Raw genomic sequence first — 19,457 nt, 5'->3', positions numbered from 1 at the left:
GTCATTAATGTATATTGTAAATAGCTGCGGTCCCAGCACCGAGACTTGTGGTACCCTACTAGTCACTGCCTGCCATTCTGAAAGGGACCCATTTGTCCCCATTCTTTGCTTTCTGACTGTCAACCAATTTTCAACCCATGTCCGTACCCTATCCCCAATACCATGTGCTCTAATTTTGCCCACTAATCTCCTATGTGGGACCTTGTCGAAGGCTTTCTGAAAGTCGAGGTACACCACATCCACCGGCTTTCCCCTGTCAATTTTCCTAGTTACATCCTCAAAAAATTCCAGAAGATTAGTCAAGCATGATTTCCCCTTCGTAAATCCATGCTGACTCGGAATGATCCTGTTACTGCTATCCAAATGCTCCGCAATTTCGTCTATTATAATTGATTCCAGCATCTTCCCCACCACTGATGTCAGACTAACTGGCCTATAATTTCCCGTTTTCTCTCCCCCTCCTTTCTTAAAAAGTGAGATAACATTAGCTACCCTCCAATCCACAGGAGCTGATCCTGAATCTATGGAACATTGGAAAATAATTACCAATGCGTCCACTATTTCTAGAGCCACCTCCTTAAGTACCCTGGGATGCAGACCATCAGGCCCTGGGGATTTATCAGCCTTCAGTCCCATCAGTCTACCCAACACCATTTCCTGCCAAATGTGGATTTCCTTCAGTTCCTCCGTCACCCTAGGATCTCTGGCCACTAGAACATCTGGGAGATTGTTTGTATCTTCCTTAATGAAGACAGATCCAAAGTACCGGTTCAACTCGTCTGCCATGTCCTTGTCCCCCATAATAAATTCCCCTGCTTCTGTCTTCAAGGGACCCACATTTGCCTTGACTATTTTTTTCCTCTTTACATACCTAAAAAAGCTTTTACTATCCTCTTTTATATTATTGGCTAGCTTACGCTCGTACCTCATCTTTTCTCCCCGTATTGCCTTTTTAGTTATCTTCTGTTGCTCTTTAAAAGAGTCCCAATCCTCTGGCTTCCCACTCTTCTTTGCTATGTTATACTTCTTCTCTTTTATTTTTATGCTGTCCTTGACTTCCCTTGTCAGCCACGGGTGCCTCTTACTCCCCTTAGAATCTTTCCTCCTCTTTGGGATAAATTGATCCTGCAACTTCTGCATTATTCCCAGGAATACCTGCCATTGCTGTTCCACCGTCTTCCCTGCTAGGGCCTCCTTCCAGTCAAATCTGGTCAGCTCTTGCCTCATGCCTCTGTAATCCCCTTTGCTATACTGCAATACTGACACTTCCGATTTTCCCTTCTCCCTCTCAATTTGTAGAGTAAAACTTATCATATTGTGATCACTGCCTCCTAATGGCTCTTTTACCTCGAGTCCCCTTATCAGATCAGGTTTATTACACAACACTAAATCCAGAATTGCCTTCTCCCTGGTAGGCTCCAGTACAAGCTGTTCTAAGAATCCATCTCGGAGGCACTCCACAAACTCTTTCCTGGGGTCCATTACCAACCTGATTTTCCCAGTCTACCTGCATGTTGAAATCTCCCATAACCACCATAGCATTACATTTGCGACATGCCAATTTTAGCTCTTGATTCAACTTGCACCCTATATTGAGGCTACTGTTTGGGGGCCTGTAGATAACTCCCATTAGGGTCTTTTTACCCTTACAATTCCTCATTTCTAACCATACTGATTCTACATCTCCTGATCAACTCCAGTTGATCAGGCAGTGATCACAATATGATAAGTTTTACTCTACAAATTGAGAGGGAAAAGGGAAGATTCTCACTGATCTCCTGATTACTGCTCGCTCAACATCAGCCCTTACAGCCTCTCCACATTGAGACATGGTTGATCCATTGTTGGATTGACTGTGGGTTTCCCGCACAGCGACATAAAGCAGCACAAGGGGCTTAAGTTAATGCCAAGATCCAAGTACAAGAGTAAGTAGTGCATTTCTGTATGTGTTGACTTTTGGCACTGATTGTATTTGTGCTCTCATTCCCGGGAATGCATCCTAGGTGCTAAGAGCAGATAGTAAATGCTCTGGCAAGAAAAATGGGTCCTTCTTTTTCGCTTGACTAAACCTCTTCAACATCATTTGTTTCAAATAAAGTAACCACTGCCTAATCACTCTCTCTTCATAACTTTAAATATCCAATTTTCTGATAATATTCTCATAAATCTTCAAGCCTTCTCCATAACTGTCATATCTTTTCTGTGGCACAATGAATAGAACTATGTACCCAGTAGTCTAGCTGTAGCCTCACTAGTGTTTTCTCACCTGGTAGGGTTTCCTTGTACTTGTATTATAATTGCCATTAAGGCAAATGTTCTGTATGCATTCTAATGTATTTTGAATTTTCTTTGCAATGTTATAATAGATAGGGAACTTCTGCTTTTGAACCATTCCTTTCTAAAAGCTATTCTTGGTGAATCCCTATTCAATTCAATAGCCAGGGTAACTATATTTGGGCTTTGGGATTAAATATGGTTAACAACATCAGTAAATAGATCGGTTGAAGGAAATAATTTTGTAATTGGCATCAGTTTTCTTATTGTATTAATATTACACCTCAGGTGTTTTACTTCATTATATGGAAATGTTCACTTATACAACAGCAATGTAATCAAAAATAAGCCCATCCATAATACTGTTTGCCAAGCAGATATCATGAGATTATTTATTGCTGATGTTTCATCTACCTGGCTGCTTTGGCTACTTCAGCTTCCTTTCACTATTGTTTGGTTTATATCCCTTCTAACTCAGAACTGAGTCCTCCATCTTGGAATACCACTTCATTATTAAGTTTTTAAGAAACCTGTGCTTTGCTGTTGAAGACTCTTCAGCAGGAAAGACTTGAAAAAAGTTAGTTGCAGAGAAGATAGTGTGATGTTTGGATAGGGCAAAGGATGAGACAAGAGATTCCCTCGGGATTAGCACTCTGGTCAAATGCATTTACATGGACAGTTTGAGTATGATTTTACTCGTTTGTCTAGGTAATGTGTTGCTAATTTAAAAGGTGTGAACAGAGGAACATAAGAAAATAGGAGCATGTATAGATCACTCGACCCCTCGATCCTGATCCACCATTTACTAAACAGTAGGACCATGTCTGTTCTGTCCCAGGCTTTCCTGTCTCTTCTGTTCTGGGTTGTCTTTAAACCCCCCCCCCCCTCCATCCTCCTGCGCCGTGACAGAGCCTACACACCCCTCGGGTTGAGAATTCCAGATATTCGCCACTCTCTCTGCGAGAAGATGCTCAGAGAAGCTAATGGAAAGAGAAACATTGAGCAATATCACAGATGGCTGGGCAGTTCTGATACATTTGGAGAAAGCAAATGATCTAAAGTTAGAGAATGTGATTTTGAGTTCAGAAGGCTGCAGTATGCCCAAATAAAAGATCTGGTGTTATTCATCAAGATTGCATGGACCTTATTGTTACAGTACAGGAGGCTACAGACGGATAGGTCAGAGTGGGAATATGAAGGAAAATTAAGTGTCAGGCAACAAAATTACTGTGATCACCTCTGTGGACAGCATTAAGATACTCCACATAATGAACACCCAGTCTATGCTGGCATTCTCCTATGCAATTTCCACCAGCTCCAATAAGATTTCACCACCATGTTCTCCTCCCCTTTAAGCATTTTGAAAGGATCACCCAATCATGATTCTTTAGTTCCTTCTTCCATCCCAATCTACCACTTCCACTTTTCACCACATTGCTGTGCAATCACTAGAGATACAACACTTGTCCTTTGATATTTTCACATCTTGAAACCTAACAGTGGAAGGTTCCTGACAAAATATTTATTAACTTGTATTTCGAATATAGTCATAAATTTATAGAGTTATATAGCACAGAAGTTTATCTTGTTCATCACGTTCAAGTTGAGGTTTTTGGCTTGTCCCAAATTTCTGCCCAACCTTCATCAATCCTCTTGTTGACCTCTTCCAAAAAGCTCTTATCAGATTTGTGAGATGCAATTTCCCATGCACAAAGCCATGCTAACTATCCCTAATCAGTTTGTGCCTATCCACATGCTGAGCGATCCTTCCCTGAGAATCCCTTTCAAACTAGTTTCCTTCTCTGACGTCAGGCTGACCAGCCTGTAATTCTCATGCTTGTCCTTGCTGCCCTTCTTTAATAATGGTACAACATTAGCCACCCACCATTGCAGAGCCAAGAAGAACACCTCACATTCCACTTGGGTAACAATCCAACCAAAAGTTGAATTCTCCAATTTTAGATAACAACCCAAGTCTATCTCCCTTTTCTCACCACTCTTTCCTGTGCCGCACATACCAGATGTGCAGAGAGATTTGGATATTCAAGTGCATAATTCATGGACCTTTCCAGATTCAGAATCACAAACCCATTTAGTCGTTCTGTACATTTGTGCTTGAAAGAAGGAGCTTTTTGTAGAACTTGTTTCTGATAATGTTGATTTTTGTTTTTTAAACACTTTCATATAAAATTGTAAACCTTTTTCTCTCTAATGCTACCAGGGTAATATTTTATATAATTTGCTTTTGTTCATTTCAACAGGAGTAAAACCAAGGTCAGGATGGGCAATTGATCCATTTGGCCACACATCTACCATGGCATATCTGTTAAAACAGACTGGTATTTCCCACATGCTAATTCAGAGAGTTCACTATTCTGTCAAGAAATATTTTGCAGCTCAAAAGAACCTGGAATTCTACTGGCGTCAGAACTGGGGTAGGTGAAATTGGTATAATTTATCTAAAAGCATTCCAATTGATAGTGTAATGCTGAGTGCACAATTGTATTGTTTAATTGTTTTTAGTACCATTGTAATAGTTGTCATTATCAGTGTAAATTTAAGCACCAATTATTTTGGTGCAAGAACTCATTGTTCAGAACCAGAAGAGATCAATATATATTGATCTTGAGGCTCCTCAAGTCCTGTGCAGACCAGCTGTGCGGATAGTGGAGCATGTCTTCAATCTGAGCCTGAAACTGGGGAGAGTTCCACAGCTGTGGAAAACATCTTGCGTGGTACCGGTACCAAAGACGCCGCACCCGAAGGAACTCAACAGCTACAGGCCAGTGGCACTGACATCACACCTGATGAAGACACTGGAGCCTCTGGTCCTCGCCCATCTCCGCCCCCTGGTGAGACCATCAATGGATCCGCTGCAGTTCGCCTACCAGACTCGCATCGGGGTGGAGGAAGCCATCATCTACCTACGGAACAGAGCACTTTCACACCTGGAGAAGCCGGATAGCACTGTGAGAATCATGTTTTTTGACTTCTCCAGTGCATTCAACACCATCCAGCCGGGGCTTCTGGGGGGCAAGCTGGAGCGCACAGGAGTGGATCACCACCTCACATCCTGGATTCTGGACTACCTCACCAACCGACCACAGTATGTGAGGACAAAGGACCTGGTCTCGGACATGGTGTTCTGCAGCACTGGGGTTCCGCAGGGAACAGTGCTAGCTCCATTCTTGCTCACCCTGTACACTGCAGACTTAAGGCACAGCTCTGCAAACTCCTATCTACAGAAGTTCTCTGACGACTCTGGCATCGTTGGCCTCATCACAGGCGACGATGACAGGGCGTACAGAGAACTGATCAAGGAGTTTGTGGACTGGTGCCAACGGAACCACCTCCGGATCAACGCGGGGAAAACTAGGGAGATGGTGGTAGATTTCCGCAGGCGCAGCCAGGTCCCCCCGACACCGGTGAACTTCCAGGGAATGGACATTGAGAGGATGGATTCTTATAAGTACCTGGGTGTCTACCTCAATAATAAATTGGACTGGACCGAAAACATCAATGCGCTATACAGAAAGGACCAGAGCAGACTTTATCTGCTAAGGAGACTCAGGTCCTTTGGAGTGCAGGGGGCACTCCTAAGGACCTTCTACAACACGGTGGTTGCATCAGCCATTTTCTATGGAGTGGTCTGCTGGAGCAGCAGCATCTCAGCGGCGGAAGGGAAGAGACTCGACAAGCTGGTCAGGAAGGCCAGCTCTGTCCTGGGTTGCCTCCTCGACTCAGTGCAGGTGGTGGGGGAGAGCAGGATTCAAGATTCAAGATTCAAGATAGCTTTATTTGTCATCCAATATTGGACGAAATTCAGTCACCCACAGGCCAACAATAAAAGCATTAAATAGGCATTAAAATTACACAACCCCAAAAACACACAAAAAAAGAAACATCCATCAAAGAAACATCCATCACAGTGAGTCTCCTCCAGTCCTCTCCTCACTGTGATGGAAGGCCACAATGTCTTTCCCTTCTCCTGCTGTCTTCTCCCGCGGTCAGGTTGTTGTGGTTGCAGGCCGCGCCGGACGGTCCGCAGCGGGCCAAGCCCAAGGCGAGTCGCAGCCGCTCCCGCAGCCTCCGAAGGCGGCCGGCTCCGCCGATGATAAGTCTGATCCGGGGCGGGCGAACACGCTGCCGCTGTTGCTGTTGCTGCACGTCGGGGCGGTCGTGGCTCCCGACATTGAAGCCCCCGCCCAGCAGAGAAATATCCCGCGGCATATTTTAGGCCGCGCCGGACGGTGAAAGTTAACATCTCTGCTGGACAACGACTCCCACCCCATGCAGGACACTTTCACTGCACTGAGTAGCTCCTTCAGTGACAGACTCCTTCACCCCAAGTGCGTGAAGGAGAGATATAGGAGGTCCTTCTTTCCCGCTGCTGTGAGACTGCACAACCAGCACTGCTCCCAGCAGACGAGTCAACAATAACAGCTAAGAACACACGGAAACTGATGACAATTTATGTATCTTTTATTTATAATTAATGATTTCTTGCTCTCTTGCTATCCAGAGAGTAGTGTTGAACTGCGATCTACCTCTTTGATGACCCTCGGACTATCCTTGATCGGACTTTGCTGGTTTTACCTTGCACTAAACGTTATTCCCTTGTCATGTATCTATACACTGTAAATGGAAGAATAACACAAAAAGCTGGAGTAACGCAACGGGACAGGCAGCATCTCTGGAGAGAAGGAATGGGTGATGTTTTGGGTTGAGAACCTTCAGACCAGGTCTTTCGGGTCTCATCCAGAAACGGCACCCATTCCTTCTCTCCAGAGAAGCTGCCTGTCCCGCTGAGTTACTTCAGCTTTTTGTGTCTGTCTTCAGTTTAAACCAGCATCTGCAGTTCCTTCCAACACATATAGACTGTAAATGGATCGATTCTAATCATGTATTGTCTTTCTGCTGACTGGTTAACTCGCAACAAAAGCTTTTCACTGTGCACTGTACACATGACAATAAACTAAACTGAACTAAGATATTCACCAGATTTCTGTGTTGTAAAACAGATTGTCAGACACCACACTGGAATGGACATTGGTCGTTGCAGGCAACCTCAGGACAAAAACATCTGTCCCATGATGTAATATATGTCAAAAGCAATTGCACAGTTGAGCTTCGGTGTGTTGCTGTCCAAGTTGCACGCTAGTTACTAATTACTGCATCCTTGTCTTTGAAAATAAAGTATGGCAAGTATGATGCTTTCAGCAACAGGGAGAACAGAGGTAGACAACTCTGAGAAAAGAATCTACACACATGTTGTTGTAGAGTACGAAGAAGGGAATGGTGTCGTTTTAAAAAAGTAATTGGTAATAGGAAAACAACCTGGAGCTTATCTTTGGACATCAAAGCGATCTGCAGTAGTGACTGACTGAAGGAGGATTTATTTCTGAATGTAATGAAATTTTACTATAAATGAATACAGTGTGGCGAGTCTGGTAGCGGATGGATGTTGCAGACAAAGTTTATTGCATGGGCAAAAACTCCGTGACAATCGCAACACTCAAAACTGTAGACAACCAACAAAACGTCTTACCTAGACGGAGTTCAACACTAGACTGCTTGTCCCTCCCGCGCTGGCACACCTGGTGACATCGCTAGCCAATCCGAGGGTTCGAACTCTCCCAGCCAATCCCTATGTCCCTACAACAGCACCTTATAGATGTCAAATTTTGATGTACCACATGCTTTATCCCATTTTACACCATCACAGTGCCACACACACAATGTGGATGTTTGTAGTTTTTAATTTTTTAATGATCCCCAACATAATCAATTCTGCTATGCTGTATGAAACCTGTTTTCTGGCCAACATCCACATTCCACTTAATTTACATTGTACCTTCCAGAGTCATGCTGGCACAGTTAAGATAGCCAGACAATTCAAACTAACTGTAATCCAGTGGGTGTTGAAATGTGTCAAGGTAAACTGCCCTGCTCATAAACCACAAACTCTTAACAGGCCTCTCCTCTCTTTCTATGTTTTATCAATCATAAACATGTTTACTCTCAATTGATGAAATATTATTCCTTTAAATCATTAAATTAATATGTTAACTTTGTGTCTTCTCACATTCCCTGTTCTTATTGTAATTTCAGATTCGAGTGGCAGCACTGACATCCTTTGTCACATGATGCCATTTTATAGTTACGATGTTCCTCATACTTGTGGGCCTGATCCTAAAATTTGCTGTCAATTTGATTTCAAACGTCTTCCCGGAGGCAAAATTAGTTGTCCTTGGGGAATACCTCCAGTTGAAATACATGATGGCAATGTTGAAGAAAGGTAACATCCAAAAATCTTCAATTAAATTCAAAAATCAGTTCAGGAGTTATCGAAAGTGCATTTATATGTATCATTTTGATTTCATTGAGAAATGAGAAACAGAAATGTGTTCCTTGTGTAGAAGTGGAATTTGGTTGTGGGAAATATACTTTGTACCTGAGATATTTTGAAATAATTACTGGAGCAACTGTTTCTGATGGGTAAATGGATCAATCGAGGTACTTGGAGATTTTTTCTTATAAAAGGAGAATTCAGCAAGAAATTTAAAAAATATGGCTAACAATTGGCTTTACATACATGAATATGTTTTACATTTTTGATAAAGTACATGCACTAATAAACCTTCGACAGCCCACCTTTGACACCACAATCTCTCCTCCATGACTGATGGCAACTCCTAATATTGCTGTTGTACTTAACAAACAATCTACAACTCACGCATGGTCACACATACCCCCACTGAATTCCTGCCATAAGCTCATAGTAACCTTTGAGGCAAGGGAATGAAGATGGTTCTGCTAGAGAGAGGGCAGCATTCAACCTCTTGGATAAGAATGTCGGAAATAAATAAATGGCTGAAGTGTCAGTGGGGGAGCACTTTGGAGTCAGTGACCACAATTCTACTAGTTTTAAAGTAGTTATAGAAAATAATAGGACTGGTCCACAAGTTAAAACCCTAAATTGGGGCAAGACTGAAAAATATACCATTAGCCTAAACTTGCAACTGTTAATTGGGAGAGCCTGTTAGTCATGTGCTAGGTTTTAAAATGTGAGATAGGAAGAGTTCAGGCCTAAAGTATAAGGGCTAGGCTGGTAGGATTAGAGAACTGGGCTAAATGAGGGATATTGAGACTCTGATCGGAAAAAGCAGGTTTTGGTTGGAAGACAATAGACAATAGACAATAGGTGCAGGAGGAGGCCATTCGGCCCTTCGAGCCATTCAATACCATTCAATGTGATCATGGCTGATCATTCTCAATTAGTACCCTGTTCCTGCCTTCTCCCCATACCCCCTGACTCCGCTATCCTTACGAGCTCTATCTAGCTCTCTCTTGAATGCATTCAGAGAATTGGCCTCCACTGCCATCTGAAGCAGAGAATTCCACAGATTGGAAGGGATGAACAAACCAAGGAGTTTCCAGAGAGAGTGGTTTCTCTCCACAAGAAAAGCAGAAAGGGGTAGGGACGGAAGATGTAACTGGTGGTGGGATCATGTTGAACTGAATATGAACAGGTAGAACAGCACTTTATCTTAACATAGAAACATAGAAAAGAGTGCAGGAGTAGGCCATTCGGTTCTTCGAGCCAGCACCGCCATTCAATATGATCATGGCTGATCATCCAAAATCAGTACCCCGTTCCTGCTTTCTCCCCATATATACCTATATTCTACTTGGGTAGTTCACAACCTAATGATATGAACGTTGAATTCTCCTATTTTAGGTAACTACCAATCCCCCTCTTCCCCCCTGCTCCACAGTGCCCCACCTAGATTTGCACCTATTTCTTCATTTATCCCCTTACCCCCCCACCCCTCTCCACCTACATTATTTCCTCTAGCTTAACAATTCACAACTCTTCAACCCCTTTGCCTCGCACCGTCTGTCTTTTCATGTCTGGCCTTTATCCAACCATGTTGCCTATCAAAAACCACAGTAATAAGTATCCACCTGTTACTTACCAGGCTATACAATTCCAACTCTATTCAATAACTCTTTTTTACCTGCCTCATCACTAATCTCCCTCCTTCCCCTTTTGCCTCTGACTGTTTCCCCTAGCCTGCTTCTCTGCATTGTCTCTGTCTCTCTTTCTCCCCGTCCTTCTTCGCATCTCCCCCTTTCTGTTCTATTTCTCATCACTCTCTGTTTCCCATTTCTCTCTTGCTCTTTCTACTTTCCCATTTCTCTCTTTCTCGAATGTCCTATCTCTCTCTTTCTCTCTATTTCTGTTTCTCTCTCTATCGACCATCTTGTGTCTCATCTGACCTTCCTATCTCTCCCTCTCTCACTTTCCCTCTCATCTTTTTCTCTCCCTCTTCTCTCCTATCCTCTCTTTCCATTGTCTCACTTTCTGACTTCTCCCTCAAACCTTTTCTACATTGTGGTACTTTTCCATGTGAAAATTAGTCTAGTAATAGCTAAGATAGACACAAAATGCTGGAGTCACTCAGTGGGACAGGCAGCATCTCTGGAGAGAAGGAATGGGTGACGTTATGGGTCGAGACCCTTCTTCAGGTTCAGCTGCTCTGAACTGTAAAATAAATGTATTGCAGCCTACAAGATATTAACACAAGTTACTTCATCCTTTTTATTTTTGCTGTCAAATCTACATATAATACCATTGTTTTTTTTGACTGATCATCAAATATTTTTTTTAAGAGCCAAACTCCTCTTAGATCAATATAGAAAAAAGTCCAAACTTTTCCGTACAAAAGTGGTCTTGGCTCCACTGGGAGATGATTTTCGATATGATCAATTGTCAGAATGGGATCAACAATTTCAAAATTATCAGAAGCTGTTTGATTATATGAACTCCCACCCAGAGCTCCATGTGCAGGTATGTCATCATAAATAAATATTAACTCCATTTGTGTAATTTGTTGTAAGACTATGATTACAGTTACTGTTAGCTTAGTAAACAAATATGTGCTTAAGTAGAATGTCAAACAATGTTTTTAAAAAATCAGAATACAGCTTAGAGAGGTAAACGTTAATTCAAATGCTGCATAACATACTGAGTATTTACAGAATTTTCTGTTTTTATTTCAGACTTACAGAACCTTCAGTTCTTTGCTTACTGTGACAAAGATCTTAATTTCAGTAGTTCCCTGAAGGATTCTGTTGGTTCAGGCTAAAAATCACTTTAAGTGAACCACTAGTAACCAGCAGTTATGCTGAATTCAAGTAAGCCGAGCAACCGAACACATAATAAGGAGGAAACTAGGAAGCAAAAAAAGTTTAAAAAAAAATTGAATAAGGATAGAGATCTCCTGGTTCTCATCTCCCCTGAACCCCCCCTCCCCCCACCCCCCTATCAGCTTTTGCAGTCGGCAAATTGTTGTTTGAAATTTCTGCCCCCCATCAAAGAGATTCCACCACCAAACCTTTCAGCATTTGGTAGGGGCCGTTCCCTTTATAACCTCCTGGTCTACAGTTCCTTTCATATAGATTAGCTACAGAAATGGGTGGAGAAATAGTGGATGGAGTTTAATCCGAGCAAGTGTGAGATGTTGCACTTTGGGAGATTGGATATGGGGAAAATGTACTATTAATGGCATAACCCTGAACAGCATTGATGTACAGAGGGATCTTGTAATCCAAGTACCTAGCTTCCTGAAAGTGGCAACACCAGTAGATAGAGTAGTAAATAAGTCATATGGAATGCTTGCTTTCATCAATCAGGGCATTGAATATAAGAGTCAGAAAATCATCATGTAGCTTTAGAAAGGGTGCAGGGGAAGTTTACCAGATTGATGCATGGATTAGGGGTTATTAGTTACAGGGAGAGGTTGGACAGATTTGGCTTGTTTTCTCTGGAATGCCGGAGTGTGCAAATTATGAGAGGCATAGACAGGGCAGTTCGCCAGAACATTGTTCACAGTGTGGGAAAAATCAAATACTAGAGAGCATAGCTTTAAGGTGAAGGTGCAAAGTTTAAAGGAGATTTGTGGGACAAGTTTTTTAACATGGAGGATGATGAGTGCCTGGAATGGGCTACCAGGGGTGGTGGTTGAGGCATATATGATAGCGGCATTTAAGAGACTTTTTGATAGGCATATGTATATGCAGGGAATGTAGAGGTCTGAATTATGTCCAGGCAGATAAAAATTAATCTTGGCATCATGTTCATCACAGACATTGTGGACTGATGGGTCTGTTTTTGTGCTGTATTCTATTTTCTCACAGCAGATCAAGCAACATCTGTGGAGGACATAGTTAAGTGACTTTTCTGGTCAGGAGCCTGATTACCTGCTGTATTTTGCTAAGACTATAACACATTATGTATTGGATTTCTGTGAGTGTTTCTGGCCATCCATCCATAATTTCCCTTAAATGCAGTAACTGAGCCACTTCTTTTAAACTACTGCAATCTCTGTTGAAGACACTGTAGGGGGCACGGTGGTGCAGCAGTAGAACTGCTGCCTCACAGCACAAGAGACCCAGGTTCTGTCTACGGGTGCTGTCTGTGCGGAGTTTGTATGTTCTCTGTGACCACATGGATTTTCTCGATGCTTCAGTTTCCTCCCACATTCCAAAGATGTGCAGGTTTGTAGGTTAATTGGCTTCTGTAAATTGCCCCTAGTGTGTAGGCTGCAAAAGTGGGATAACATAGAACTAATGTATGGGTCATCGATGGTTGGCATGGACTTGGGCTGAAGGGCCCGTTTCCTCAATGTATCCCTAAACTAAACTTCTGCAATGTATTACTTATTTCTTTTGATTTTTACTTGTTGGATCCTGAATGAATAATCTTCGGCAGAGTCCTCCTTTTCATAACTTTATGTTCACATCTCAATTAATTTAATCTTATTGTTCATGTCCTCAGCAATTACTCCCTATCATGTGTCTGATTATCTCTACAACTCCACAATTGATCCTCCGCCCCACTCTCTGTATAAAAGCAAGTTCACATTGGAAGGACCTATTCCACTGCAAAAGTACCATGGTTTAAGAAATTGTGCTCTTAACTATGTCTGATAACACAGCATCTTCAATTCTTGTTAGCTGCTCAGAATAACCTGAGAGTGAAACCAAAGCAACTTGTCATTGTTTGACATTGTCATAACTACTCCTTGTGTGCCACGTTTCACTCAAGTAATCAATTGAAGCTGAGAAACAACATTTCTGTACCATTTTAAAGATAAATCTACTGTAAAGATTGTGGAGAAAACAAAACGTTCTTTTATTTCAAGCGTTTGTTAACTGAACATTGAGTCGTTTGAAATTCTTTTCTAGGCTCAATTTGGCACATTGTCAGACTACTTTGATGCCATCCATAAAGCTGCTGGAACTGCTGAAAATTCACCACCACCATTTCCTGTCTTGAGTGGAGACTTTTTTACCTACGCTGACAGAGATGATCATTACTGGAGTGGATATTACACCTCCCGACCCTTCTATAAACGACTGGACAGAGTATTAGAATCATATTTGAGGTAAATTAATTTAAAGTTTGTTGATCAGTTCTTTATTTTGTATATTTGCAAACTATGCAGTTTTTTTTTCTTCTCTGAAATCCATGACAATGGGTCCATTTTTCCCCCTTATTTTGATAGCTGCTTAGGTAATTACTAAATGATTTGTGAGTATCATCCTTGTTATTGTTATTAAGATAAAATACAGATATTATACAATGACTGGTTAGAGAGATATGATTGACATTTTAGCTCGATATCCCTGAGGTGTGTTTCTCTCGCTGAAACCCCACCTTTTGATTGGGTTCGATTGTATTAGATTCTTTGTGATTTTTCTATACTTTAAGCAGGTTTTTTTCCGACCATTATGAGACATTAACTTGACAGTCTTTATTCAGATGGGTCAGAGAAGTACTGAGCTGGTTAATTAGAATGTCTGTCATTGGGGATCGCAAATTCATCCCTTGATACTGAAAGCAGTTGTAGGAGAAAGAAGGGAAGAGGGCTGGCGCAGCTGAGAATAAAATGGAACTACAGCTTTCAGATGAGATTGAGTCAGTCTTTTTGGAGAGGGAGAGGGAGGAAAGAGAGAGAAGTGATCAGGAGAGGGAATAGAGATATGACAAGCATGCATGCGCCAACACATGGTATTAAGCATGGATCTCATGATGTGATGCAAGTTGGGCCTCATGATACTTGGAATATATCTGTGATATCAGGTGGGTACAAATTGGGGTAAATTGAAATCCATATGCTATCAGAATTCACCTTGAGGAAGAAAATTATGAAGTATTGGAAATATCAAACAAAGAAAGGGCATATTAAATGTTATGCTATTTTTTTGGATAAATTGTGCTTGAATAAAATATATCCCAGTGAAATAAAAGAGAAAATAGATTCAATTCTACAACCTTCCAATGTTCTTTGCTCCAGGCTTAACGTTGGAGCACTGGAAGGTTGCAGACGTACTATTGCTTAAAGAGGGAGAACAAATTATGCTTAAAAGCTGTCAGCCAATCAGCTCTCCCTTTAAACCTATGAACTTCACAGGGGGATAATTTATTATAAGTATCTTTAAAAGAAATGAGTTGGGATAATAATAGAAATAACATCCAATTAGCCAGAAATTCCACCAGTAAAGTTACATCCTTTGCTTGTTTTATTTTTTGTATGCAGCACAATGTTTTCCCATGACCTTCAGTCTGGAGAAGGGTCTTGACCCGAAACATTATCCATTCCTTCTCTCCAGCTTTTTGTGTCTATCTTCGGTTTCAACCAGCATCTGCAGTTCCTTCCTACACAATGATTTCACGTCAAGTTGCTGATTATGTAAACCTCATTTTAGCTGATGGATTTTTCATTGAAGTAAAAGTTCAGCACTAATTCATTGAAAAAACTATTCAAAAGCTATTCAAAATTAAAAATGAATAATCTATATTTTGTATTTCATGTCTAGGGCTGCAGAAATCCTTTACGCTTTAGCATCGGCAGGTGCAAATAAATCTGATAAAATGACAGCGTTCCCTTCATCTCAAGATTATAAACTGCTAGTGGAAGCAAGACGAAACCTTGGCCTATTCCAACATCATGACGCGATCACTGGAACTTCGAAAGAGTGGGTCGTGGTGGATTATGGGACCAGGTAAATGTTCATTTGTAGGATTCTTTTTAAATCGCCTTTTTCCAGTTTCAATTATTTACTTTTACCTTCATATTTTTGAAAGATTGAGGGATTTTCAAAAGCAGTTCATTCATTATAATTTGCTTTGGAAGTGTCCTGAAGGGATATGAAAGGCACTGTACAAGTGCAAGTCCTTTTTATTTCCTCCTTCTTTCCTGTGAAGTAACACTTCGTTAAATTATGTTTATCAACATTTCCAAAATAAAAGGCACATTGGAAGAGGAAGTTATTCAACTACAAGTGACAATGGCTCATTAGACATGACGTGCATTCTAAATATCAAAGATGAAACATATCTTGGACATAGTCTCACTCCCATGGATTAAGTATGGATAAGTGTAAGAACTGGTATCTTATAGTTTGTGGTCGAACATGTCTAGAATGCCTGTCAACTGAAAGTATTTGGTATAGGAAGTAGATTTATTCAATCTACTTGAACAAATATTGCAATATTGTAATGTTCTTAAATGTTTTATTTTACAGACTATTTCATTCCATAATGAACTTAAAAAGAGTGATTGGTGATTCAGCACATTTTCTATCATTAAAGGACAAGGAAAATTACAAACACAACCCTTCAATACCCTTCTTCCAAATGGTGAGACATTCTACATTTCAATACACTAGTGACTATTATGGCGATTGAAGGAAAAATTGTGGGCTGCTGTGAGTTTATAAAAAGGACTAAAAACCACCCATTTGTGTCTAACACCACTGTCATTTGGGAAAGCAAACCCGTCAGCTATACTATATTATATTCAGTAACTACTGTCCACATTATATGGACTTTTAAATCTTTTTTTAAGTGACCAAAAAAGCCTCTTTTTTAAAAAAAAAGAAACAAATAACAATTACCAAACTGAACCAGCACTCCCTTCACTTGACCATAGATATTACCAGTAATGGCAACATATCAAAAATATAAAGTATGTGTACACTTCACCTGCACATATGCGGATTATCTTGTCGCTGCAATATGAAGAAGTATTGCTTGTTAGATTGCATTTTAGAGAATCACTCAAAAGGGGGTGTCAAAGTAAAACAATGTTCTTACAAGATAGGTATTGTGTTAATAAATCCTTTGAAGATATCTGGTGTGGAAAACAGAAAACACAAGGCTTTTATGCATTGAGTACTACCATATTTTATGTAGAGCTAGACCAGGAAGAAAGTATGAATGCAGAAGTTGGATGCTTTTTAATGTTGTGCCAGGTAAATGCTGCATTTATGCTCAGAGTAACTAACGCATAGTTAAGGCAAGTTATTGTATTCTATAAATTCATTTGTAGACCATAATATAACAACTTTTTGTTTTGGTTTGTTTCAGGTTGATAGCCAAGCTGCACAAGACTCATTACCTGAAAGAATAACTATTGAATTGAGCTTAACACCCAGGTTTGTGGTTCACATTGAAATAGTTAAAGCCTTCTTGAAATATTGTTGTAGTGTGATTGTATAAAGGTTGAGAGCTGTCAGAGAAATCAATCAATGACTCTGACCTATGCAGAGTGAGACTTTATTACGTGATATACTGTGGAATTCTCTGCCACAGAAGGTAGTTGAGGCCAGTTCATTGGCTATATTTAAGAGGGAGTTAGATGTGGCCCTTGTGGCTAAAGGGATCAGGGGGTATGGAGAGAAGGCAGGTACAGGTTACTGAGCTGGATGATCAGCCATGATCATATTGAATGGCGGTGCAGGCTCGAAGGGCCGAATGGCCTACTCCTGCACCTATTTTCTATGTTTCTATGATATCACGGAGGAACTGCCCTGGGAGACAGTTCCTCAAGAGTACAGACGGCACAGGTTTATATGCTGCCGAACAAACAAGAGAATGTGCAGACTAGCCCAGACCGGAGTTCCTTAAACAGCTTAGTTGTGGAGTTGCGATTTGATACAGATATCTGGTTTTACAGATAACAGATAATAACATGACGCACAAATAAACAGATATCTGTACACATTGCTCAATCATTCAGCCAAGGCTTTCCTAAGAACCGTTTCGCAATACGTGTCAGAAAGCAGAACAGTTAAAGTTTATCAACATTCTCTCACAAGAGCTTTCATATCATTCAGGGACTGTTTAACTTGCTTATCGGTAGGATGAGTTTTGGAGTTTAAGCATTTCTGCCAAATACTTGATAGTTCAGTGCAGACCTTTAGAAATAGCTCAATTTTTTCTCATGTTGAAATAATCACTATTTCTCTGGAACTTCATTTTACAGTTCTAATCTATTTATATTTTTCCCTCTCGTGCATCTCCTGCAGTTAGATCAAGTGCCATTGGCAAGACTTTGATCCCTCTCTGTTGATGGCAATCTATAAAATTATTTTGTTTTTGTTCTCTGCCCAATCACAGACATTAATTACTATGTTGTCCCAATCCTCTGCAACCTAAATATGTTTGTTTCCTAGTTCTGATGGAAGTCTACCAATCAGAAACATTAATTCTCTTTTTCTCTCCACAGATGCTGTATTACTTGCTGAAAACTTCAAGCATTTTATTTTGATCACTATTTTCAGTTTACTATCTTAAATGCAACTACTAATACAATTGATAGCACAAATTATTGTGCACCAATCTGCTGGAAAAGAATGTTCTTGAAATGTTATCTGGTCTTATTGAGTGTAAATATGACACAATCAATTAGGTCTCTTCCTGTTCTACCCCAGTATTTTAAATTAGTTCACATTACAGTTCATTCATTTTGGGGTTTATATTTATGAATATCATTTGGGATAAGCATTCAATTAGATTGAGATTTTGAATTATTAAGTTTGACTAGTAACCACCAAACCACACACACACACACTTTTCATTGCATCGGCACCAAGTTCTCATGTTTATCAGGATGAGGTTTCTTGGGACATTTTTCTTCAATGAATTGCCCACTTGCTATGTTAATTATCCCTTGATAGAAAATCTTATTTTTCACAGCGCAGATAGAATGATTTCAGGTTTTGACATCCATTTTTATATCAATTAAATCAGGTTTAATGTTTTTACTATCTGTCATGGAACAACAGCAACTATGTTATGTTGTGTGTAAGAAGTAACTGCAGATGCTGGTTTAAACCGAAGATAGACACAAAATGCTGGAGTAACTTAGTACGACAGGCAGATCTCTGGAGAGAAGGAATGGGTGACATTTCGGGTCGAGACCCTTCTTCAGACTGATGAAGTCTGTCAGACTATGTTATGTTTCTCATATTTGTTCTATACCTTTCACAACATTGGAAATATGGTAACAGTATTTCAAGAAATTGAAATGTTTCTTTTTCAGATATCTTGTGGTATATAATCCAACAGACCAAGACCGTGTATCCATTGTAACGGTGCAAGTAAATTCATTTAAACTAAATGTGCTAACAGCTTCAGGGCAGCAAGTGGAGGCTCAGGTTACTGCAGTTTGGGACAAATCCAACAGAATTTCCAAAGACGTATTTCAGGTGGGCAATGTTTTCTCTGCTTCAATTCTCTACAACTAATGTACTTTTTCTCAACATCTTTTTGGCGCTGTCCCCTCTCTAGTACCTTATTCAACTATCCTTAACGTGTTCAGGACATCAGAAGTAGAAATACGCTATATGCCCCCTCCACATTGCTCTGCCATTCATTAGGATTGTGGCTAATCTGAACTTGGCCTCCATTTTCCTGGGATCTGTTTCTGAGTTGTACTGTTCCCTGTTATTTTTGTCCATATTCCACTGTGGTGTCATCTTTAGGATGTGAGAGGAAACTGGATTATCCAGAGGAAGGCCCCTCAGTCACATGGAGTACGTTCAAACTCCATAGATAGGGATTGAACTGAGGTATGTGGCACAATGAGGCAGCATCTCTAGTAGCTGTGCCTCTGCACTGTCCTAGTAAAGTCATAATATTACTTCCAGCTTATTGCCAAGCACTTGTTTATGTTGCGTCCCCTTGACGTACTCTAATTATTATTATTATTCATTTCACTACCCTCAAAATCTTCTTGCCATGCCTCTTCAACTTTCTATATTTTCCTTCGCCCCTTAATTGTGCCACCACCTGCTTCTTTCCTGCCTGCCTCATGTGCCAACTTTCT

The 19,457-nt window shown here is 40.6% G+C and overlaps 1 protein-coding gene across 2 annotated transcripts in view; it reads left to right on the top strand.

Moving 5' to 3' along the window:
* The window catches only part of man2a1 (mannosidase, alpha, class 2A, member 1), a 91,026-nt gene that overhangs the window by 22,580 nt on the left and 48,989 nt on the right, over positions 1-19,457 (top strand). For both annotated transcript variants that reach the window (XM_078396368.1, XM_078396369.1), the window contains 8 exons: positions 4,536-4,709; positions 8,386-8,572; positions 10,951-11,128; positions 13,528-13,727; positions 15,163-15,348; positions 15,871-15,985; positions 16,715-16,782; positions 18,672-18,837. In XM_078396368.1, the coding sequence (XP_078252494.1) occupies positions 4,536-4,709; positions 8,386-8,572; positions 10,951-11,128; positions 13,528-13,727; positions 15,163-15,348; positions 15,871-15,985; positions 16,715-16,782; positions 18,672-18,837 (1,274 nt within the window). The remainder of the gene's footprint in view (positions 1-4,535; positions 4,710-8,385; positions 8,573-10,950; positions 11,129-13,527; positions 13,728-15,162; positions 15,349-15,870; positions 15,986-16,714; positions 16,783-18,671; positions 18,838-19,457) is intronic.

Source organism: Rhinoraja longicauda, chromosome 3, assembly GCF_053455715.1.
Source record: "Rhinoraja longicauda isolate Sanriku21f chromosome 3, sRhiLon1.1, whole genome shotgun sequence".
Classification (NCBI taxonomy): Eukaryota; Metazoa; Chordata; class Chondrichthyes; order Rajiformes; family Arhynchobatidae; genus Rhinoraja; species Rhinoraja longicauda.
Note: the sequence above shows the minus strand (reverse complement) of the source record. Positions and strands in the feature narration are given on the sequence as shown.